General features: G+C 38.6%; 3 protein-coding genes across 6 annotated transcripts in view; 2 read left to right on the forward strand and 1 right to left on the reverse strand.

Annotated features, from left to right (window-relative positions):
- LOC146475013 (uncharacterized) overlaps positions 1–4,377 on the forward strand; it is a 40,517-nt gene extending 36,140 nt beyond the window's left edge. For all 3 annotated transcript variants that reach the window (XM_085116755.1, XM_085116756.1, XM_085116757.1), the window contains 2 exons: positions 2,849–3,059; positions 3,736–4,377. In XM_085116755.1, coding sequence (XP_084972881.1) covers positions 2,849–3,059; positions 3,736–4,123 — 599 coding nt within the window. In that variant the 3' untranslated portion in view covers positions 4,124–4,377. The remainder of the gene's footprint in view (positions 1–2,848; positions 3,060–3,735) is intronic.
- Positions 1–24,548, reverse strand: part of LOC146475009 (V-type proton ATPase subunit E-like) — a 164,751-nt gene that overhangs the window by 86,427 nt on the left and 53,776 nt on the right. The window lies entirely within an intron of this gene.
- Positions 12,635–19,531, forward strand: LOC146475014 (neuronal pentraxin-2-like). Of its 2 annotated transcripts, none has more exons than XM_085116323.1 (5): positions 12,635–12,777; positions 13,016–13,059; positions 14,995–15,077; positions 17,402–17,609; positions 18,967–19,531. In XM_085116323.1, the coding sequence occupies exons 3-5, from the start codon at positions 15,005–15,007 to the stop codon at positions 19,355–19,357; spliced, it is 672 nt and encodes a 223-aa protein (XP_084972449.1). In that variant the 5' UTR covers positions 12,635–12,777; positions 13,016–13,059; positions 14,995–15,004; the 3' UTR covers positions 19,358–19,531. The 2 variants fall into 2 exon arrangements, with proteins under 2 accessions (XP_084972449.1, XP_084972448.1); XM_085116322.1 differs by lacking the exon at positions 12,635–12,777 and adding an exon at positions 12,780–12,892.

Here is a 24,548-nt window from a genome sequence, read left to right on the forward strand (position 1 = left end):
CGGAGCATGCCGATAAATCACAAAATGAAGAAGATCACTAGAAAAAATGGGCTATGGTGATGGAAACTTGGCACCTCAATACCTCCCGGCAGTATTGTGCCTTACGAAAAACACCAGACAGTACATATTGTGAAGTTGCTATGGAAATACTCTTGGTTCCAGTCTTTTTCTGCTTTGAGCCATTGCCAATATTTTGACACTATAAGGACAAGGAGGCAGTCCTGTTCAAAACACACAAAATATCCATGTTTAGCAGAAAAACTAACGCGGAGAGATTTCGACGTTTCGATGACATCCTGTCATCATTATCAAGAAAATGAAGAAAATTTACATAAGTAAGTAGACAAAACTAAACTGAAAACAATAGTCTATAATAGTCAATAGTCTGTTTTCAGTTTAGTTTTGTCTACTTACTTATGTAAATTTTCTTCATTTTCTTGATAATGATGACAGGATGTCATCGAAACGTCGAAATCTCTCCGCGTTAGTTTTTCTGCTAAATTTAATAACAAAAGTCAATCTTATACGAATATCCATGTTGTGCAGCAATGCGCTCCTGTATTAAGCTAAGTCAAATGATCAAATAAGGAGTGGATGCTATTTGGAAAGCCCAAAAGAGAAAGAGGGTTGTCCAATACTGTCGACTAGACGCCAAAATAAGGCGTGGTTGCTATTTGGAGAGCCCAAAAGACATTTGACATTTGTTATTTGTACTTTTCACTTTAACTATTAGATAAGTGCTAAATATATATTGTAAATATAGTATTACAACAGAATAATACGCAGCTCAAAAATACAATTAAAAAATGCAATTCAAATTTAATTCAAAAATACAAAATAAAGGGAGAGTAGAGGGGCACCTCTAGTAAAACTGATACTGTGTCCCTTTAAAGAAAGTAAATGGATAAGCCCAAAAGAGAAAGAGGGTTGTCTAGTACTGTCAACTAGACGCCAGTCATAACCCCTTGCTTTCCATTACCCTCACCGATCATCGGATCACAGACCAGTTATGAACTTTAAATAGGATTTATTTTACGTGTGTGGCGTGATTACTCAACTCAGCTTTTATGCGGAGCATGCCAGACTCGACTTAGGGCTCGGGGGACACAGGGTTTTAAAAAGAACTAGTCATATTACGTGCAAGTAGAGTGCTTGTATGGTTTCATGACTTAAGAACGAGTTATCTCATTTATGTAGCGTGTTTGTTTCGACTTATCGCTTTAAGAACGAGTTATGTCATATGTGTAGCGTGCTAGTTTCGATTCATCGCTTTAAGAACGAGTTATGTTACATTTGTAGCGTGCTTGTTTCCACTCATGGTTATTAATTACATGTGTAGCGTGATTATTCGACTCAGCATCTTATGTGGAGAGTGCCAGTCTCGACTTAGGGCTCGGGGGACACAGGGCTTTTAAAAGAACGAGTCATATAACGTGAAGGTAGAGTGCTTGTATGATTTCATGACTCAAGATCGAGTTAAGTCATATATGTAGCGTGATTGTTTCGTTTCATCGCTTTAAGAACGAGTTATGTTACATGAGTAGCCACTTGTTTAAATCAAACAATCAATCAATCAATCAACTTTGTTTAACGAGGGTGACACTTAACAGTCTGACGACTGACAAACCTGTGGCCCTCGGATTCCAGATCGAATTGGAATTTGGAAATGTTGGTTTTTGTTGAGGGAGGGAAACCGGAGAACCTGGAGAAAAACCCTCGGAGCAAGGACGAGAACCAACAACATACTTAACCCACATATGACGTCTAGTCCGGGAATCGAACCCGGGCCACATTGGTGGGAGGCAAGTGCTCTCACCAATGTGCTATCCCTGCACTTCCCGGTTTCGACTCATGGTTTTAAGAACGAGTGATGTTACATGTGTAGCGTGCTAGTCTCGACTTAAGGCTTAAAGAACGAGTTATGTTACAGTGTGCTTGTTTTGGCTCATGGCACGACTAGACTTCAGGAGACTCCATCGGAATCGATGTGTTTCCAATGGATCCGATGGACTCCATCGGACGACTTTCCAACCCTCCTCAAAGTATTGTTTACATTCCATCTTTTGACTAGACTTCAGGTGGCTTAAGTAGACTCGACTGTACGTCCAGTTTTATTGCACGACTTGTCTCCATTGGACTCCAGGTTTTGTCTACTGGAATCTAGTTGAGATTATTAGACATGACTGACCAAGTGGCCACATACGGCCACTTAATTAGAAATCCCGCTCTCCCATTGTTCGTTTCAGTGAAGAGATCTTAGGGACTGGAAACTACTATGTGATTCTGTTGTGGCCTACTTAAGAGTAATTTTCCAGCTTAGCGAAGATTGTGTCCGTTTTGCTTGAATTTAACCGAAATTTGAGACTTATTCTTGCGCTACACGAATTCAATGGAGGCTCGAGGAGATTCTTCTGTGCTAGATTTTGTCTCTGGAAACGCCTTGGAAATAATGTAAAAATTTCGCCGTTTCTTTTTCGATGCAAGCCTGCGCGCTGTATTGTTGCTTGTACCAATAAGGAGCTCTTTGTGCCACTTTGCATGCGTATTGCTTACACAGTTTATATATACATATATCTTTTTCTTTGGGAGGGGGGGGGGGGGGGTGTTGTATTAAGCTTCAAATTGTTTAAGCTATCGCGGTTGGTTGTCAGTTATAACTCTGACGTACACATGCAGCCTTACTAACGTTGAGGGTTTAGCTTTTTTGCTGTTTGTTTTCCGCCATTTGCTGACCTCCTTTCCAGACTTAAACAAAGCAAATTGTGATTTAACTTCCCTGAATTAATGTTACGAAACCGTCTGAAGTTGCAGTAAATCCCAGGAACTTAATTTCATTTCTGTCGTACAGATCTTGCCCTTAATTTCCCAAGCAAAGGAGTCAGTGATTACGTCAACGTCGGGGGCATGCCCAGCTTAACACAGTTTACCGTGTGCTTTTGGATGAAGTCAAGTGAGAAGAACGATGGAACGCCATTTAGTTACGCTGTACCAGGAGAACACAATGAATTGCTTCTGTTTAACTACGGTAACTTTCGTCTTGATATTGGAGGCAAGAAAAGGTTAGAAACGTCAGTGAGATATGTTCTTACATTTTGAAGTTTATTTACAGACGGTTTTAAAATGGAATTCAAGTTATCGGGGTAAATTTGAGCTCAGGGAAAGTAAAATTAGTTCGATTTAGTGGAGAGTTCGAGTAAGTTGATATTTTAATGACTGAAACAATGGGTTCAAATCCAGTGGAAATAGGATTTTGTTCCAGGGCTGGTAGCCGGGGACAGCGAGTTAACCGGGCTCGAGTTAGCGGGGTTCCACTTAGGTAGTCCTATTCCTTGATCTCTCCCCGCGATACCTTTAAGATTAAAAAGACTTACGTAGAACATGGCAGAGACTTTCCGAACGGGACTAAATTCACAAGTTTTTATTTCTCAGACGAGTGTGACCGATTGAAGACATTTTTCTCACTTTTGAAGTACCCAAAACACCTCGTCAACTCTACCATCAAAAGTTTCGTTCACTCAAAGGTTTGTGACCAGCGTCAGCCTTCATCGCCTAAGTGAGAGTTTGAAATGTTGAGAATTGAAGTTCCCCAGTGATCGCGAATCCCGTCCGAAAAGCGATAGTAACCAAAAGTTTCCAATGTTCATGCTCCTCTCTAAACATGTCCGGGTATCTTACATCAGCCACAGTGAAAATCTACAATTTGCACTGCTCATAGAACACGTTTTCCTTTTACAGGAGAGTCAGATTCTCAGCTAATGATGGCAAATGGCATCCCATCTGTGTGACTTGGAGGAACAGTGATGGCGCGTGTAAAATCTACAAAGACGGAAAACAGTATCACAACAGCATAAACTTCCAGACAGGTTACACAATCAAGGCCCGGGGATCCTTGGTGCTGGGACAAGAACAAGATGGAGTTGGAACAGGTTTTGACTCTAGCCAGTCGTTTGTTGGACTTCTGACCAACGTCAACGTGTGGAATAAGGAGCTGCCACCCAAAGAGATACAAGCATTTTCAAAGTCTTGTCGCTATGGGGAAGGGAATGTCTACAAGTGGTCCGATTTCATATACGGCGTTAAATGCAAAACCGCACTTGTCATCCCTTCTCCATGCAACGGATGAGCATCTGCGGCAGCCACACTGTGTTCAAATATAATGACGGTCCGAAAATTTCGTTAAAGTAAAGAAACTGTTTTAGATGTAGTCTTATAAAAATAAACATTAATGAAGCAGTGAAATGTTAATCGGACCAAGAACACAGATGTGATGATAAAGATAAAAACGTGTGGCTTTCTTGCAATGCTCAGTGCCAAACTCTTAGCAAATGCAGTTAGCTTTGATCGCGGTCAAGGTAATAAAAAAGAAAATTAAATCCGTTAAAAATAAAGTTCTTACTTTGAGAGCTCAAAACTGGTAAGTTTTTTTTTGGGAGTCTGTGAGTTGACATTGTACTAAAAAACTTTCAGGATATTACGCATTCAAACAGAAAACACATAAACACAGTGCCGACGAGTCGGCATATATGTCATCTTCCTTTGAAAATTATTTGAAGCTTTTTAATCATAAAATGATTTAGTAAACACCCAGACTCACAAAAAAATATCTTTCAGCTCTTATTTTTAACGGACTTTTCTTCTTCTTCTTCTTCTTCTTCTTCTTCTTCTTCTTCTTCTTCTTCTTCTTCTTCTCCTCCTCCTCCTCCTCCTCCTCCTCCTCCTCCTTCTTCTTCTTCTTCTTCTTCTTCTTCTTCTTCTTCTTCTTTTTTTTTTACGCGTGTGTTCTGTCGTGAATTGTAATAAAACTTGTCGTGAATTGTAATAACGTACCTATCGTGAATTGTAATAACCTGTTGTCGTAATTTGTAATAATCCGAGCTGTCGTGAATTGTAATACCACGTTGTCGTGATTTGTAATAAGTCTTAAGACCAAACAATTACAAAAGAAAATGACAAAAATGACGCAAAGAAACCAACCTTTATTTTGATCCATGTGTATTTTTTAAAATTTTGAAACACAAAATCCAGCTTTCGTAACATATGTTTACGCTTTGAAATTGAAGCCACACAACGTTTTAACACCCGAACAGTATAATTTGTCAGGCACCCTTGGTTGGGCAAAATTATTCCACTGACCGTATTTCAACTGCGTGACTTTCCTAAAATACGACAAAAATACGCTTTTTAACAACAAAGTATTTTTAAAATACGAAAGAGATTTTGAGTGGTGAATGAATACATTTGGACAAGGAAGTCTTATTCTTTTTAAAATGCTCTGCAAGCGTGTTGTATCAACGTATGAGAGTCACGTACATACTTCACTCGGTTGTAAATAACAGTTCCTAGAAGACTTCTCAGAACAAAATCTTCAAAAACAACATTTGAATAAAATATTACTCTATTCAAACAGAGATTACGCTACAGAGGGTACCCTAATAACCTTATAGATAAAACTCTCTCAGAAGTCAATTTTAAAGATGGAATGTAGGCCCTACAAAACAAACAAAAAACGCGCAAAAACATTTTGCTGTTTGTTACAGAATATCGCCCTTCTGTGCTTTACCTAAAAACCATTCAGATGAGTAAATGGCACTTGATAGAAAATCAGCCTCTGCTAAGAGAGATCTAAAAAGACCCTTCCCTACTTTCGTACAGAAAAGGGAGATCTTTGAAAGACGTACCGTCGTAAAAGCAAATTAGCTTAGAAGGTCAGTATTCTTCCTATCTCGACCAATAATGTTTGGCCTGTCTTCATTATTTTACCATCATTGTAATTGTTTGTTCTTAAGACTTATTACAAATCACGACAACGTGGTATTACAATTCACGACAGCTCGGATTATTACAAATTACGACAACAGGTTATTACAATTCACGATAGATACGTTATTACAATTCCCGACAAGTGTTATTACAATTCGCGACAGGTATTACAATTCACGACAGAACACGCGTGCATGAACTCTGGGGAAGACATTGAGACGATACACATAGATGTGCCGAGATAAGGAACATACGCGGGAAGGGTCCCTGGCTCATGTTCAAGCCAAATGATTGACAGTTATTATAATAGCCTGTCTAGCAGTCTTTTCCTTTCCAAGAGAGTGCGAGAGACGAAAAAATAGCTCCCCCCCCCCCCCCTCTTAACCTCATTTCTCCATTTTTCTTTTGCCCCCACCCCCCTCCCCTTCTAGGGAAGCTATCGTTGGCTTCTCGTGCTCGCTTGGAAGAAGGAAAAACTGCTATGCGAGCTAGCAGTTACAAATTCCATGGCCTGAAGTATTACCTTGAGGCTGGTCATGCAATTTCCCCTGAAAATAACAAACTTCCCTCACAAGAGGTTCCATATTGAAAGATCTGGTAAAACAGACAACGGAAAAAAGAAGGGTTCCCTCCGCAGGGAATTCGATACCAGAACAGTCGAGTTGGAGTACATCAGATGTCCCAGAATCTGTGAACTCATCATCAACTTTGAAATGCAGAACAAAAATATCAAACAATTTTAAAAACTGGGGAAAATCCACAGCTTGCTCGGGACGTGTCGTAAGCATAAATCGTTGCAGATGACAGGACAAGAAGCACCAAAAATAAAATACCAGGATAATAGACCAGCAAAAACAAACTAAGAAAGACAACAGCGACTGAAACTTGACTGAGTTTCAGTCTTCTCTTCTAACATCCAAAATGGTTCTTTTAAGACATCAAAACGAATTATCATTCTAACGCCTCACAATTGAAAAGTAAAATTTGTAAGAGCATATTTGAAATATTTTGATTCATTCAAATTACAAGTTTTTCGACTTATTCAAGCCGTTTTAAAACACAAATAACTTGACATCGCAGCCACCTAAGAAACTCAAGGTATTTTTAGAAAGTTTTGCTGCGATTAAAGACCTTTGGACAGAAATGAGAAGTTAAATAAGTTTTATTTTACTAGCGTTTAACGAAAAATGTGGCAATGACTAAAATCAGCCCATAAAAATGATTCTTTATTTACATAAAAGGGCTCTGACAAGTTGTTTTCTAATTTCGCCAACAAGTTGTCTAAGTTGCCTTGTTTAAATCCTGAAATTTTCCTTGTAAAGTGTTTGACTACTAGATTTCGAGATAATCGACGCTATCTAAAATGAACTGTTGCTTGCTTGGAAACCAACAAAAACAGAAAATTCGATCGTATGTTGAAAAGGTGGTGTAGTGTGATGGAAATCAAAGGAAGCCTTCCATGCAAAATATTGATTTGAAAAGATCCATCTCAATGCCAGAAAAACTGTTGCGAGCTTCTTTAAGTCTGAAGAAGGAATAGGGTCAATTCTATCAATTTGACGTAAGGATCGTAAATCAGTAAACCTACAAAAATCTGAAAATTCCGCAAATTAACCAAGAATAGAAACATGGTAGAACAAAGTAGCATCGGCACGTGAGCAGGAAACCCACGAGTCTTAGGGGCTTTTTATTGTTGGCCTGAGCTTCATTTAATTTATAACTAACTCAACTAATCAAGTGCTCTGAAACTATATAGGAGTTCTGTCCAGCTAATAACTTGCATAACAAAAATCAACCTTTATAGTTTTCCATTCTTTTTGGGGGGGGGAAGAGGAGGGGAGAGGCGAGGGGTAGTATGAAAATTTTCATTGTTTTGTAATATTTCAAACCAAAACAAAATAAAACAACAGATTTAAAACTTCAGGCAAACCCACGTTAATTTTATGCATCAACGTTAAGCCACAGGGAGGATGTCAGGTATAGACGGCGGATTTGAGCAATCAATCAATCAATCAATCGATCAGTTACTCTATTAATCAACCAATTAAACAATTAATCAATCGATCAATTAATCAATCAATCAATCATACAATCGTTATTATATGATTACCAATTATTAAGCTAATTACACTAGATTTGCCTGCCAATGATGGGAACTTCTGACCATTTTAGCGGACTTTCAAGCAAACTTACAATGACATTTAGTGACTCTCTTCACAACTCCCTGAAGCCGACAGGAGCAACAGCTACTTACACTTTGCTCTCTCGCGTAGGGGACATCCAAAAGTTAGGTTCTGTGGAATAATGATCTTTTTGGAAAGACATTAATTCGGATTAAATCGTGAAGAAAAACATAATTTCCTATTAGGAACTGAAAGCCACCTCAAACTTTCGCAACGTTAAAAAACTAACCTCTTTTTGTTTTCGAAAGGCCGAAAGCGTCTTTAAAAACTGAAAACAAGATCAAGATTTGCAGAAAGCCAATAACTGCTTGTAAATTCGGGGAAAATGATTTAGTCTCAACTAAAGAATCTAAACAGATCAAACTTGTCTATATGTTTGCTATGAAATTTGCCATTTGAAGGCCATAAACTGATGCGGGTATGAACATAGCAACTGTTTTAACTATTTTGCTTTAATGTTCTCGTTGGGTTTCCCTGTACTGTGACGTCATATTCGGTACATATTCGGTAAGCTGTAGATGGACATGTGTCTCGGGAATCAGTGTTTTCAATATGCTCGCGAACTGTACACCTCAAGGTTGGCGATCAAACATTGTAAAACGAAGTGAAGTTGTAACGGTTTAGCGATGGTATCTATAACATGCAAACTGAAACACGGTGACAGTAACCGGTCGTTTGTAATTGTCAGCTATCAAATGGAAACCAGCCCTCAGTTAAGAATGGTTTCGTCCCTTGGTTTCGTCCTTACACACATAAACTATCCGCACAATTTATGCTGGTTACCGTAAGGTTTCCAAAGCATTCTGTTGATTTTTTTTTTATGCCTTTTATGTTTCTGCTCACATGTCCTGGGATTTCTATAACCGATGCACTGAATTCGACGATGATTGTTTTTGCGATGGAGATCTTCAAGGGAATATTCTTACTGCCCGTGTTTCTTTGATATAACCAATCGTTCAATACTCAAGGCACGCCCAGTGACGTAATACCAGTTTGTTAGTTTCGTTTAAGCGATCAAGAAACCATGGTAACTGGGGTCCGTCTTTAAATTCTTAAGGTAACCCTTGAATAGTGCAGGGACCACTTGTACAAACAGCAGCAAAGTGTAGCCGGATCTTTGTGTAGATCAGGATCAACAATGTTGAATAAAACGTAAAATTAAATGCAAGGCTGATCGGACAGCAGTAAAATTATTTTAGCTGTCCGATCAGCCTTGCATTTAATTTTACGTTTTACTTCTTAATTGGAACAGACTATGGAATATATGTAAATCATATACCTTAAAATGGACGTTTTCACGGAGATTTTGCTGTGTTTTGGTCAACTGCACAAAATATTTGACAATGTGACTTTGCTCAAACTCGAAATCAGTGCTCTTAACGCACCAAGATAAACACGTCAAGTGATTAATCGAGTGAAGAACAAACCGTAAGCGTTTACAGCAATTTTTCCAATCGCCATGTGAAGAACTTGAAAACATTAGCCTTTTTTTTTTTCAATTTGAAATTTATTTGAAACCTGGTCACCCGCAACCAAATGTAATTATACCTAGTTTATGTTCTCCAGCGGGATAATTATTAACAAGACTGGACCATTAATTCAGCTCTTTTTTGATACAAATATTCAAGGTGACACCACAGGCACCCCAAGGCGGCTCAATATAAGGACAGCGCTATCCAAATATCAGCGGTGTATTGTGTTACAGGGATTGAATTGCGTAAGAACGGTTACAGCAAAATATTAGGATTTGTATGGGATTTTCAAAATTGGTCGAACAATTTGTGAAAATGCTATACAAATGCTTATGTTTTTGCCGCAACCGTTATTACGCAATTCACCGAATTCATCAGCTCTAGATTGTTCACAATGTCCTCTTTTTCCGTGGGATTTTCGAGACTCGTACGCTTCGATCGAACTCCTGCCATCTTGGTTTAACGGGGGTGGAAGCCTCCCTTGGTAGTAGACACTCTCCCCAGGCTGCGCTCGCCTTTACAAACTGATGGCGGGAGTTCGACCAAAGCGTACGAGTTTCGTAAATCCCACGGAAAAATAGGGGACTGTGAACAGTCTAATCAGCTTAAGCTCGCGTCACTAGCTAGAGAGCGTCACTAGAGAGCGTGTTAGTAATAATGACCTTTGAGTGCAAGCGGTATTGGGCCACAGGAAGCCGTTGAGAATTTGAACGCGTTATTAAGACTGTATAGGGAATAAAATATTGTCGATTTTTAACTTTAAATACTAAATTTTAACTTTTCATTTAAAAAAATGAATAAAACTGACTCGCCTCTGATGCATTCTTATTCTTATGATAAAGATACCATCTAAACATTCTCTATTGTATAACCACTTCTGCGCAGCGCTCAGTTTTGTATTAGGCAGTTACGGCCTGGTACTCGCTCAGCGCAAGCACGCACAAGTGCCTTTATCTTAACAGCTTCATTTTGGTGTTTAGCATAAAAGAAATCTACACATCCTAGTTTCACTTTTTATAACATGTCCAAACCTAGATACTTGTACCTAAACAGACTTACGGTTCTTGCTTTTTTCTGTTGCTCTGTAAAGTACCAACTGAGTAAATGCACTTTATTTAGGAAGCTTTGCATTAACGCCTCTGTGGAATTGGATGGTCGCACGTTTGCGACACAGCAAACGTAAATAGGCCATTTTACAGTGGTGTGTTTAGTGACCTGGCGTTTGACTGGAAGCAAGGTTGGGGGCGACCTTGCTTTGACAAAAACCCCACTGTTTTTCATATTTTAAATGCAAACTAGTTTGCATAAGAACAGCATGATCTACATAAGAAAAGCAGTGAGGTTTGTATCAAAACAAGGTCACCCACAGCCTCGCTTCCAATGCAAGGACAGGTCACTAAGCACACAACTGCAAAATGGTCTATATAGTTACCATCTACTCAAAACATAATCCTCTCTTAAAAGGGGTGCATGCAAATGATAGGTGAGAATTCATAACGACTGGCACAGAAAAATATATTAATGTTGTGGATATCCCCATTTTAATGACTCGATAATCTCGATATAGAGACATGTTCTCATTGACGCTTTTTATCATTTCCCTAACACGTGTGGGTAAGGGCAACGTGAGAAAACTCAACTCAGAGAGGCAAATAGTTAAGACAGTGATAGCTATAGTTAGAAATTGTGGTTATGTGACCACTTCTCTGTTTGTTCTAACTAGATCGATTTAGAGAATTTACGTCCGGGTGTTGTGTGGCCCAAACGTGATATACAGCTATTTCAATTAACGTTGTCGGATCAAAGCTTAAAGCTTAAAGACATCTTCAAAGAGGCTGCCACCTCATCCACTTGATGTCCTAACATTTCTTTCATCCAAATGGTTCGCCATCGTATATCTTCACTGGACGGACGAGGCATAGCTGATTTTGATTAACTTATTAATAAAAAAAAATCCACAGAACCTTGAGGTCTTGTCTTACAGCTTTATACTTTGATCCGACAACGTTTTGGTTAAAGACGCACTGTCACGGAGATTTTGCTGATTTTGATCAAAGCCAGTACTCAGATATTTAAGATAGAACTTTGTCTGTGACATGAAATTGTTCGTATAGCGCCGGGAGGAAAATATTAATTGATTGAAGAAGAAATTATAAATCAGTTTTAGTAGTTTCTCCAAAATACACGCCAATACTTTGAAAGAATTGGCCAACTTCATTTATTCTCTGTATCAGCATACATTGGTTGTAGATTAAACACGTCGCCTTCCTGTATTAAAACCGCGAGAACAACATATTAACAGACAAGAAATACGAGCGGGTCTTTACCCAATTTCAAAAGAAATGAATTGTTCACTTCAACACAGTTTAACTGACCATTATCCACTTAAGAAAAAACTTATACGGACAGAGTGGAAAGAACTCAGAGTTTGTTGTTCAACTTCTAGCGTATGAAAGAACAAAATCATCTTGGAAACAATTCAAAATGACTGAACAATTCCCGCGAGCGAATGGAAAATGGTTAAAACTAAAACCGGTATGAGACAACAGGTATAAAAGTATGGAGTCTTCTATTCAGTTCAAAGACAGAGAATTATGATCTCCTGATAGTCTGACAAATTATAGAGCCATTTTCGATATTTACGAGGAATATATTAAGGAGCGATGATAAGTTGATATCCTATAGTTTGACACATTTTTACACTTTCCCAACAAATCAGGGAAAAAACTCTGCTTGCCGAATGGTAATTACAGTAACGGCAATATCCGTCCTCTCGTGCTTCAGACTTAAAAAACGTATTTACACAGCATACTCTTTTGCTTGATCTGAATTCGCACCCTTTATTCAAGCCAAGAATTGAAAAGCAGCTTTGGGCCGTCCATTACTGAAATCTCCCTTGTAAATAACAGGTGTTTTAAACGCAACGGGTTCTCGGAATTGACAGTTTTGCTTGACAATGAACTAAACGTCAAAAATTCTGTGCTCGGTGAGGTTAAAATGCATTGAAAACTCGCCAGTTTTCTTAGTTGTAAGCATGGTTGACTTGTAATTGCGAAATCTCATCCTAACAGTGTGGTACTGATTGGAGATTACACCTCACTGACTTGAGGCCAAATCATGTGCTTTATATATTTCTTGTGTCTGATTTTTCCCCCTGTTCGCTCAAATTCTGCTCGGAAATGCGGTATTCTGCCAGCAGAATGCTGTGACAGCTAGCCACAGCTAGTGAATTAGTCTTGAAATTCTGCCGGCAGAATTTATTCAAATCTACCAGGTAACTGTACAAGAATTCAGCAGGAAAATAACTGAAGTGGAAAATTCACCCTCAAGACGTACGTGCACGTGTAATCGACTTTACCCAGGTAAATGAAATTCCTGACTAAATATATTGAGGGCACACGTTTTACTGTCAGTGGAAGTCTATATATTTAGTTGCATACATCATTCACAGCTGACCGACTCAAGATTTAGATCTAGGTAAAACACTGCAACAAAGATGAAACTCACTGCTTGAAATTTATCTTCAAGCTGTCCTGGATTCATTACTGTTTAGTTAATATATTTAACAGCCTTTTTCTTTTCTTCATATTTTGTTTCTAGCAACCGCCTTAGACAGCACATTAGCATTGAGTGGCATCTTGAAGGTAGGTAATATTTACAAGTCATTCTACCATCTGGATTTCTGGTGCTTTGTTGGGGTACGGTTTCTTCGCGCGTTTTGCTAATTCCCCCCGCCAGCAACATAACAAAAGACGCAGCTTGTTTTTGGCCGAGAGAGAGGTTTATTTCTACGAAGCGAAAGACAAGAACAGGCTGCATAAAAGAGAACTAAACCTCTCTGCCAATGTCCTTGATAATATCTAAAAAGAGTGGGTAGGTGAGAGAAAAACGATCATTCGAAAACGATGTAACTATATAACAAGAGCGATTGTGAAACTGAGGGGCATGTCCCTTGGCGGCCAGCAATTAATCCCTTTGCGCCAATGAAAGATCCCAAACGGGAACATTGGCTTATTTTTCTAACTAAGATGGCATAGAAATGTCCCATTTGTGAATTCAGGATTCTGTTCCTTCAAATAAGTAAACTTTTAGCTAAAAGAAAATAATCGTACCTTTTAAATGAAACAAGTAACGGCCTAATTCGTGAAATCTGGCTTATGGTGATGCTTAATATGGTTTATTATGATAGTGATGGTGAGCGTACAGATATTTTTTTTTGTGAAAGCTGTGTGACTCGTTTTACATAATATTTCAACAATGAGTGCGAGTGTTTTATTGGGTTTCCAAACACGACTCAGCACATTAAGGCAAACAAACACAAATACAAACCGGCAAAACAAATCATCAAACTGATAGCATTAATGAACTTCAAAAGAAAAAGACGTTTCCAATGTCAGCTACTGTGGTTTTCATTTGAATTATCAAACTTTAAGATTACATTGATTCTCAGACATGAAATGTTAGAGCACCCTATGCACTGGCCACGCAATATCACGTTAAACCGTCGTTGAGAATCTCGTCGTTGAAATTTTGTATGGCGGATAAAATACTGTAGACCCCAGAGGCGTCAAATGGTGCTATATTTCAACATACACTCGATAAAATGAATAAAACTAACTCAGCTCTAGCGTATTCTTATATAGTTTGGGGTTATACTACCGTTTGGCCTTAGTCCACTGGAAGGCGGTTTGCGTTTCGAAAATCCATCTGAGCGACAATATTTTCGTGTATAGCAAACGCGCCGTGATTTGCAAACCTTGGTAAATACTTTGTCGCCAAAAATCCCCACGATCGCGATCGATTTATTTGTGGATTCCGACCGCAAAAACTTTGAACTTTTTTAGTACTTGAGTAAAGGACACGAAACGATGAGACTTCTTCAGAAATTTTTGTGGGAACTGAATTAGGTATGGTAGATTGGAGTTCATTGCTTTTGATGTTACGGCATGACTGGCAACGAATTTTTGACAGGCATTTTATTCAGAAATCGGACGATTCCTGTTTTTGGCATACAAATTAACTATCTTACCGTAGTTTTCACGTTTTTATATCATTTTCATGTTTTTCGTTTCATTTTGCTCACTTTTGGGTCATCCCTATTCAGGACGTTTTTGTATTTGTGTTAAAGCCTCCTGGATAAAATGTTATGTGTTTTATGTGTGTATTTTTGGTGGTTTCTGTGGTCTGGGGGCAATTAAGAAATCCAAGATGGCCACCATTTCATGACGTAATTCTCGCGTAATATGACGTCACCGGCATCCCATTGTGGACCTCAAAGAAAACATCTTTGGACCTACTATCTATCCTCCGAGTCTCATTGTCCTAACCTATATGCTTGCTCCGCCCCCTTCCCTCCTCCTAGTGCCCCAGAAAACGAAAAAGAAAAGAAAAAAGTCCGTCTAGTTATAGCCTGCGAGAGTAAAGGAAAAGGTGTCCGCCCTCGTAGGCTAGTCTAGATAGGGTAAAAATAAACCTTTTTAAAACTGATTATGATTATGTTATGGTGACAGTAATAAGCCGTTTTTGTTCGATTTTCTCTTATTTTGGTATATCCAATCTTTGTATTTTCTAACTAATAGGAGTGGAATTATGTCAAAGTTGTTGGCCTCTCTTTGTTTTGTCCTTTTCTGCGTCGGATATACCAGTGGTTACCTGTTGTCAGGTAAGTGAAAAGCTAATTAACTTCATTCTTTGAAATGACCCATTACTTCGAAGCTCATCGACTACGGGCAAAATTTTTTCACGAGGTCTGAAGTTAATTTGCCTTAATGGAAACTTGTTAGCCGCTAGTGCGCGGACATTCCGCTATTGGGACTAGATAACTACTATTCATATAAAATGTACTAAAGTAGTCAGATGTAGTATATCTTAGACACCTACCTGTTTCTATATGTCAATCGCCGCATCCCAATGGGCTATTAAAACGTGGGGTTGATACGACTGCACGACTCTCCGTGGGCCTTTTTCCTTAACCCTTTAACCCCTAAGGCAAAACAACATTTTATCCAGATCCAAGACTACAAACTCAATGTCCATGTATGATATACCATTTTAAAGCTACTCATGAGTGTATTTCATAACTGATATAATTATGAATGAGAAAAGTTATGGCTTTAAGATAAATGGCCTTAAAACGTAAAAATTTAAAAGTTCAAAAACGTCCAAATCCTTTTGTATATTAGGTATACCCGTAAACTATAGCTTATTTTGCAGTTCTCAACATGTTCATTAATGTAAGAGATGTCTTAAGACACATAACTTCCATGGGAAAAAAGTTCAAAGGTTATCGGGGTGGTCTGAACCATATCACACATGGGAGGGGGATAAGTTTTCATCCTTTTAATGAGTAGATCTTCACAAGACCATTTTGGTGTCAAAAATTCATAGAAATCTGTTATGAGTTATGGCATTATGCGCCAATCGGCACTCTTAGGGATTAAATTAGGGGGTTAAGATCTCTGTCATGTAACCCGTTTAAATTTTCAGTCTCTACAGTAGGACCAAGTAGGTAGACTTTCTCAAGTCCTTTGTCTCTCATTGCTGGCCAAACGGCTTCCGCTGTAGAAGTTGAACCATCGATCACTCCCCCTGTTACACGAGCTCTGTGCTCCCCCAAACGCACGCGTGTGGTGGTGTTTTTGTTCCTCCCCGAGAAAAAGAATTCCTGAACTCGAATTGTTGGTAACTCTATACTGAATCTGAGACCTAGTGTGTAGGATTGTTAACTATGCGGGAATTTCTTTGAAGTTGATTTGACATCCCTAGCTCAATTATGTTAATAGATGGGATTGTTCTCCATGGGAATTCGGTGCTTTCAGGAACGTAGAGAATATGAACTGAATTGTTTTCTGTGTGGCTGTCACTGATGATTTGTACAACCTTTACTTAATCAAGCATTTTCAGTAGAACTGTTTCCATTACCCTTCCAGGCATCAAGATAGGGTGGAGAAAAATTTTTTTTCTGAATTTTCTTTGGCAAGTCAAGTCCCTTTCTTTGTGGACATTACTTATCTCGAAGTTCTGTTTTTTTGCTGTGTCAATAGCCTATCTGAGAATCGTTTTTCTTGAGATCTCATCCTTCCAGACTAGATTTCGGCAATTATCCGCAAACTGAGTAATAAAGCGGCTAAAGTCAGCGTCACATTACAAGAAGAGCATTTTTCTTGTTGGGTTGATCGAAAATGATGAATTCCTTTAGGCTATTTTATCGATATCTGTAAATAAGTGAGTCTACGGACATTTTTCACAGGATCACTTTTCTTTATTCTTCTATTAAGTGTCGAATAGCACCAGTGCACGGGTTTCTAAAACGATACTCGAGGTTTTACGTTTAGTTTGAAAGTTGCCAAAGTCAAAGCATCAGGAAAAGGGAGAGTTTGTAGGAGTCCAAGCTATATGCGGCAAATTGCCGATACTAACAACCGGTCGCGCTTAATTACGTTTATAATTCATCAAAACAGTTACGCAGCTAAGCGCTCAGACCATGCCGAGCCATGGCGAAACATTAAGAAAGGTAAAAATAAAAAAAAAAATCAGTTAATCGAAACAGACTGGACTGACAAAAAGGATTTGATTGATTGATTGACTGATTGATTGATCGATCGATCGATAACTTCATCTCTACACGGTAAAAATTCAACAGTAGATTACAAAATCCTATACCTGATGCGTACCAAGTCTATGTATTAACTACAACATTAATTGAAACGGGTGGCTGGTTGTTGTTTTGATAGTCTACATCTTAATTAAGTTTTGCTGTTAATAAGATTTAATGAAACTTAGATGGGAGACGGCGTTTTGTTAGTTTTTGTTGATTTCTCAAAATTTTAGCCACTCTTTCATAATACAATAATAAAAAAAAACTGAAGAGAAATTAAACTTGCACGGAATAAAGATCAGACGTAACCGGCAATAAATTTAAATAAAATAAGCTCTAGCTGGGAAGTAAATATGACGTGCTTTATTTCACTTTATTTTTATGTACAGATTATGCCCTCCATTTCCAAAGTAAAGGAGTTAGCGATTATGCCAATATCTGGGGCATGCACAGTTTGACACAGTTCACCGTGTGCTTGTGGATGCAGTCAAGTGAATCTGTTGGAACGCTGTTTAGTTATGCTGTCCCAGGAATGGATAACGAACTGCTTCTGGATTACAACGGGGACTTTGTGCTAAGCATTGCGGCCGACACTAGGTTAGTTATAATTATTATTCCTTAGAGATAAAACAAAATAAGAAGATCCCCCAATCAGAGGTCAACACCGGATGACTTTTGGGCTCTGTGATTGGCTGTGCCGAGCAAGAGAAATTAAACTGAACGACAAAAAGTCAGTGGCAACAAAATGTTTGGCATGGCGCGAAGTATTATTAATTTTTACTGTATAGTCGACAACGAGGTGGTACTTTTGTAAGGGGCATTGGATGACGTACCAAAACCAGCTTCAGTATCGTCCGCTCGTACAGGAAAAGCTGTAAATAGTAAACCACTTTCGTATATGGCGACATTTAAATTTTTGTTTGTTTGCAATATCGACTGGGTCACTTCGTTTGTGACACGGACAGTAATTTGAACATCTTACTGACTGAACACAAGAGATCGGCAAGAAACTGTGATATTAACAATCAGATTGCTGAACACCACAGCTTCAAAACGAGCCGCAGAGTATGAATTATGAATCAGAGAATTAACTGTGTAGTGTTTTTTGAAGTGCTAAAGTGAACCCATTAATTTCTCACTGAGCGTTAGCGAGGTTACTGAGAAGGAAGACCGCACTAGGGACTGAAAGGAAATACACCTCAGCAGGAATCGAACCCACGACCCCCTGCTAAACTTTCGCGTCACCTATAGTACGGATTGGTACCAACGACTCACTCTGGAAAGCTAACTAAGAACAAACGACACTGAACTGGTGCCAATATATCTTTTAACAAGAAGCCCGGTAGAAAAAAGTAAAAAATACCGCATTTATTGAAATGATCCGCCTGGCTTTTTGCTCGGCCAAGACAGCACTCGGTATTACAGTAGTCAAAAATGTAACACACGAAAGTGTCATCATTTCCTTGTCGTATATAATAGTAGCCCATAGTCCATACAATTACTTAATTTTCACTTCTTAAATAGCCACTCATTGCAGACCATAGACAAATAATGTTGGCAACTTATTTTTCCCGGGCATTGAGGTGTACACCCTGGCAAACAAGAGGACTAATCGTCGTTGAAGGGGAGGAGAGTAGGACAAAAAATAAAGCAGCAGTCCCATCCAGCGAAATATTCGCGTTTATAGCTAGCTCAATTCTCCCTTCCCGGCTATGCATATATAAGCTTCTGGATACAGTACTTTCCAGGAGTGTGTACATCAGATTTTCCTTTGATATCTTTTTTATTTTTATTTTATATGGTGCTTGTTTTATGATCGGTGTGAAATTAATAAACACTAAACCAAACTCCTAATCTTCATCTTCCTCAGTTCTAAAACTGGCGCGGCCACACTTCACCATCTATACTTTGTACTCAATCACGGAAAACGTGGGGTGTTTTTCCTTTTTTACAGGAGATCAGGATATGAAGCTAGAGATGGCAAATGGCATCAAATATGTGTGACCTGGGAAAACGTTAAAGGCGAGGTGCAATTCTTTAAAGATGGAAACCTGGTTAAGAGCAGCACTGACTTCAAGAAAGGCTACACAATCAAGGGGGGAGGATCTTTTGTCCTGGGACAAGAACAGGATGGACTTCAACAAAACTTTGAGACTGACCAGTCCTTCAGGGGATCTCTGACCAACGTCAACGTGTGGTCTTATGTGCTGTCACCCACTATAATAAAACTATATACAAGGTCTTGTTTGGATGGGTCGGGAAATGTCTATCAGTGGTCTGATTTCATAAACGGCATTAAAGGCAACACCGCACTTGTTATTCCTTCTCCATGCACAACATCTTAATCGAATGAGCATCCCTGTGTTCAAATATTGTGGCAGTCTGAAAAGTTCGTTAAAGTAAAAAAAAAACTGTCGTAGATCTAGTCTTATAGCAATAAATATTGCAGGTGCAAGTCAAATGTAATCGGACCAAGATGGTTGAAATAAAAGTTGGATTGTGACTTTTCCACAAATGAAGTTCCTTCCATGTATCATTGTTTTCAACTAATTTATTATTTTTTTCATATCGCTAGACAAAGATGGGAGCAGGTACAGCACTCGCCTCCCACCAATGTGGCCCAGGTTCGATTTTCGCACTCGGCGTCATATGTGGGTTGAGATTGTTGTTGGTTCTCGTCCTTGCTCCGAGAGGTTTTTCTTCGGGTACTCCGGTTTTCCCCTCTCCTCAAAAATTGACAATCATTTCCAAATTTCAATTCGATCCGGAATCTGAAGGCCACAGAGTAGTCAGTCGTAACAGACCTTAAGTGTTACCCTCGTTAAACAAGGTTGATTAATCGATTGATTGATTGATTGATTGATCGATCGATCGATCGATTGATTGATTGATTGATGAATTGATTGATTGATTGATTGTTTGATTGATTGATTGATTGATTGATTGATTGATTGATTGATTGATTGATTGATTGATTGATTGATTGATTGATTGATTGATTGATTGATTGATTGATTGATTGATTGATTGATTGATTGATTGATTGATTGATTGATTGATTGATTTTACAGACAGAGAAAAACTTGAGTTCTAGTGCCTGTATAGGCTCATTTTGAGGTACTAGTAGTTCAAGATGCCCGGTGATTTATTATAACATCGATCTATCAACGATGTCTAGAATCAAAGGAACTAACATAACATAAGATAACATTGGAATTTTTACACTGTAGCGTCTTTGTTTTCCTGCTTCTATAACATGTGATCGTTCTGGTTTCTGCAAACAGCAAGTTACTGCACTGCCAGTCCGTTTAACGGCACGAATAGGTTGACCAGAATTCCTTCTTTAGTAGCGTTCGGCGCATGATTGATAACCGATAATGTCTTATGAAGTCTGACAAGCTTGTATGTTATAGGTTCTTGCTACTAGTTTTGGCAGTAGGCCTACACCTTTAAAAAGTTCTATTTTCATTGGACCCTCAAAGCCCACACCTGCATTGTTTTTTAGGGCTGGGAACATTGTTCTGTTGTTCATTCTTTTGTCCTCTTGACCAGCTATATAAGACGTTGCAAACTGTGCAGGTCGCCCCATTTTTGGCCTTGACAGCACAAAAATTACAATGTAATCTGAATGTGTTGGAGCAACTGCTCAACTGAAACCGCTTTTCTGTTCAGGTGTAGTGTGATAGTTAAAACAACAGATTGTGCTCAGTGACAGCCTTACCAAAATAAATTGTACGACCATTTTTCTCAACTTTGAAGATGGCAAGGTTTCATAACCAATGCTTAAATTCGCCAGGCAAAAAATTACAATTAAAGTCCAGTTAAGTAGTGAATAAGTTTTACTCAAGGCGAAGTTAGGATCGGCTCAGGCACATAAGCAAATACAAAATTTTATTATACTGACGTCATAATGACGTCGTTTTTATCGAATAGTTACTATTTGACCGCAAATGGACCGTTTCCGGGACATAAGTAGGTACTGATTCGACCCTGAAGACATTTTACGAGAGAGGGGAGAGAGTAAATCTGAATTTGTCCACACCCCATTTTTATTGATTATCCTTCTTTGCGCAATATTGTATAATTTTTGATATTTATCCATCTCCCACCACCTTGAGATTCCAGCTTTCCGCCCTCTTCTTTTCAGCCTCCCCTATACTTCCCCTCCCCCTCTTTCTCCCCGGTTGCCGCGCCCTGCCCCCCACCCCCCACCACCACCACTTTTCAAGAAAAAGCAAATGAAGAAAAGGAAAATGCTAAGCGAAAATATTCGGAAATAAATAATTGAGGTTAGAAAATACGTATCAAAGGATCTTTCCCATGATAAACAAATCTAAGCAAATAATTCTTTCTTACATTTTGCAGTCCCAAAAATTCGCCAAAGACAAAGTCCACAAAAAACAGGGGAGTGTGCAGGGGCTGACAGAAAAAAAGTAGGGAGGCGGAAAAATTATAAATCCCCCCCCCCCCCCCTCCCACCCCAATCTGCTCCCTCCTCACTCTCTCGGAAATGTCTTTGGTGTCGAATTTACCTATTTAAGTCCTGAAAACGGTCCATTTCCGGTTAAATAGTGACTATTTCATAAAAATGACGTCATTACGATGTCACTATAATATCAGTTGATGCATTCTCACTTGTGGTCACTCGTGGACAATCGTAGTCACACGTGTGTACTTTTAGAATTAATGGAACCAGGAGGGTTTCGAGCTAAGGTCTGATTGCTTATTTGATTTCGCTGGTTAAAATAGAAAAACGAACGTAGAAACCATCCCATCTCTAACTTATTTCAGATCAGTAAAACGCAGTAAATTGTTTTGTTAAGATTAGCACCTTAATTGGCGTTGAAGTGTAACTGCAACCTGTACTAGCCTTTTGTTAAACTGTTATCTACCTGTTATGCTTTATTTTATGTTTTATTTTGAATAAGATCAATTCCGTTTTCTCCAATTGAAGTGAAGGAGGGTTTCGAGCTAAGGTCTGATTGCTTATTTGATTTCGCTGGTTAAAATAGAAAAACGAACGTAGAAACCATCCCATCTCTAACTTATTTCAGATCAGTAAAACGCAGTAAATTGTTTTGTTAAGATTAGCACCTTAATTGGCGTTGAAGTGTAACTGCAACCTGTACTAGCCTTTTGTTAAACTGTTATCTACCTGTTATGCTTTATTTTATGTTTTATTTTGAATAAGATCAATTCCGTTTTCTCCAATTGAAGTGCTGTGATCAATTAGGTAATGTTTAATGAGATTTTCAAGGGTCAGGAGCCAATGAAATTTCAAAATTTCAGTTTTTGAAGTAATAATAAAGATTAAAGTCATCTGCAACATAATCTATCATAACTAATGTTTTTCCTATTTTTCCTATTTTATTTTACCAAAATAAAAAAAAGAATGCATTGTTATTCGTCTGTCACCGTAGCTGGCATCAATCTACAAACACCATAATCGTTCACATGGTAACGGGGAGAGTGCCCAAGCTTTTGTTGCATAATCCCGTTCATTGCGGCTACGCCTCGTAGTTTTAAATCCCGATAAAACACTGCTGTTCGTGTTTTAAACATTCCCTAAAGACATTCAAAGCAAAAGTTTACCAAGCTTTATGAGAATTTAGATCAATTTTTCAAACCTCCTTCACCGGAGGGATTTCCTTTGTTTTCTCTTCATGAATTATTAATGATTTGGAGAAAGGCTAATGGTCAAACGCGCCGTGTAACACGAGTTTATTGTCGCTTCCTGGCCGTGAATGTCTAATGTGAACTCATTGACAGATTTGCTCGTAAAGCGAACATGAAGCTGTACAATGAAAATTCGCAGTTTATAGCATCTTTTCGAAATACCAGGTCATGCGGGTTTGAATGAATTAGGTTGAAACTTGTTGAAACTTGTATTATGTTGAAACTTCGCAACTGTTCAAGCTAAACTAAGGTGACGGCGATTTTGTTTTGTTTTGTTTTATCTTAATTCTCGAGATAGTCACATTTTCGTGAGGCATATATAAAAAAACCATTCATTCGAATTTCAAATACAATGTTTCAGAGCCGCAATGAAAGTTATTGGAAATAGCGCACACTTTTTCAAAGCAACATCTGCAATTTTAAAAATATTGTTAACGGCATCGATTTCTCAAAAATTTTCGAGGCGCTGGATTTCCTGGTATGAAGATTTGTCGTTTTTCAAAAATTTGCTCAAAATTGGAGTTGCTTGAAAAATTGTCGAAAAACAGCTCCTTTTCACAAATTTGCATTTATTTAGCTATAACTGAACAGTTTGGCATCATAAATTAAAATTTAACTTTAGAGCGGTTTTCAATTGAGTGCCGAAAGAAATTTCGCGCTTGTTTTGGTTTTGCACTACTACGCTCTGTGATTGGTTAACAAACCTCCCGCCACCTTCTCAACCAATGGGAATCCAAACCAAAACCAATCGTGTTTTAGCCGCACGCGTTTTCCCGCGCTTGGCGCCAGAACTTTACATGTATTCGCTTCGAATTCTGATTGATTCATTGCGTTGTTTACATCTGTTGCGATTGGCCAGAGTATTTACTTTGGTTTTTGATTGAACGACACTCAATTGGAAACCGCTCTATGCGCGACATTTTGCTTGTTTTCGAGAGGCGACCAGAAAGGTCACGTGATATTCACGTGATACCTTGAATTGTTGTATATTGAGAAATATCCGCTATTTACAACTCCTTTGTAAAATATTCTTTGGTTACGTTGCACATATTAAAATCTATACTGTTAAAGATGTAGTCTGCTGTGTAGGTTCCGGCCTTCCCGAAGCCAGCGAGTGTTCCCCTAGATTGAGAAGCGTTTTCCAGAAAGTAGAAAGTTTTTCCCGACAGTCCAAAAACCTGCCGCAGGTAGTGAATTATTCTGAAATTCTGCCGTAAAAATTTTTCCACGCCTACCATCTCGTCCAAGAATTCAACAGGAAAATAACTGAAGTGTCTAACGTTTACCTTGATAGGCAACTGGCTGAGTGTAACCAAGACTGTATTGATTCAGTTATAAGGTTTCATCAACACCGGCTCACAGCTGGCCGACTCAAGATTTAAACCAAGGTAAAACACTTTAAGAACAATGAAACTCACTAATTTTCTGACCGGTGATTCTTTACGGTTTAGCTGATATATTTAACAGTCTCTTTCTCTCCTTTACTGATTTTTTTTGCTGTCGCTTGGACAACACAGGTACTGAGTGGCATCTTGAAGGTAGGTAATTTACAAGTCATTCTACGATCTCACATTCGAGTGTTTGGTTAGAATACGGTTTCTTTGCGTTTTTTTGCTGTTGAATCACTATATTGGCCCTATTTCTCTAGTTAAGACAAATTCAGGATTTTTCGCCTTAAAATCTTCCATGATCCGGGGGCATCCAAAGAGGATATTAAAGAAAAACCGTTCAAATGTTGTTTTCTGTTTTCCAAGACATTTTTCGGCCTTTAAAAGGATATTTGTGTTCGCGAACGCAACTTGATTTGTTCGGATTCTTTAGCTGAATTTTTATGTGGCAGAAAATTTTAAAGGGCAGATC

Source organism: Pavona decussata, unplaced genomic scaffold (assembly GCF_977016875.1).
Source record: "Pavona decussata unplaced genomic scaffold, jaPavDecu1.1 SCAFFOLD_87, whole genome shotgun sequence".
NCBI lineage: Eukaryota > Metazoa > Cnidaria > Anthozoa > Scleractinia > Agariciidae > Pavona > Pavona decussata.

Bases quoted from the DNA above. Each gene is read 5' to 3' on its own strand.
- LOC146475014 (XM_085116323.1), top strand. From the start codon at position 15,005: ATGTCAAAGTTGTTGGCCTCTCTTTGTTTTGTCCTTTTCTGCGTCGGA. The intron at 15,078-17,401 runs GTAAGTGAAAAG...TTTTATGTACAG, and splicing joins CAGTGGTTACCTGTTGTCAG to ATTATGCCCTCCATTTCCAA. The intron at 17,610-18,966 runs GTTAGTTATAAT...CCTTTTTTACAG, and splicing joins AGCATTGCGGCCGACACTAG to GAGATCAGGATATGAAGCTA.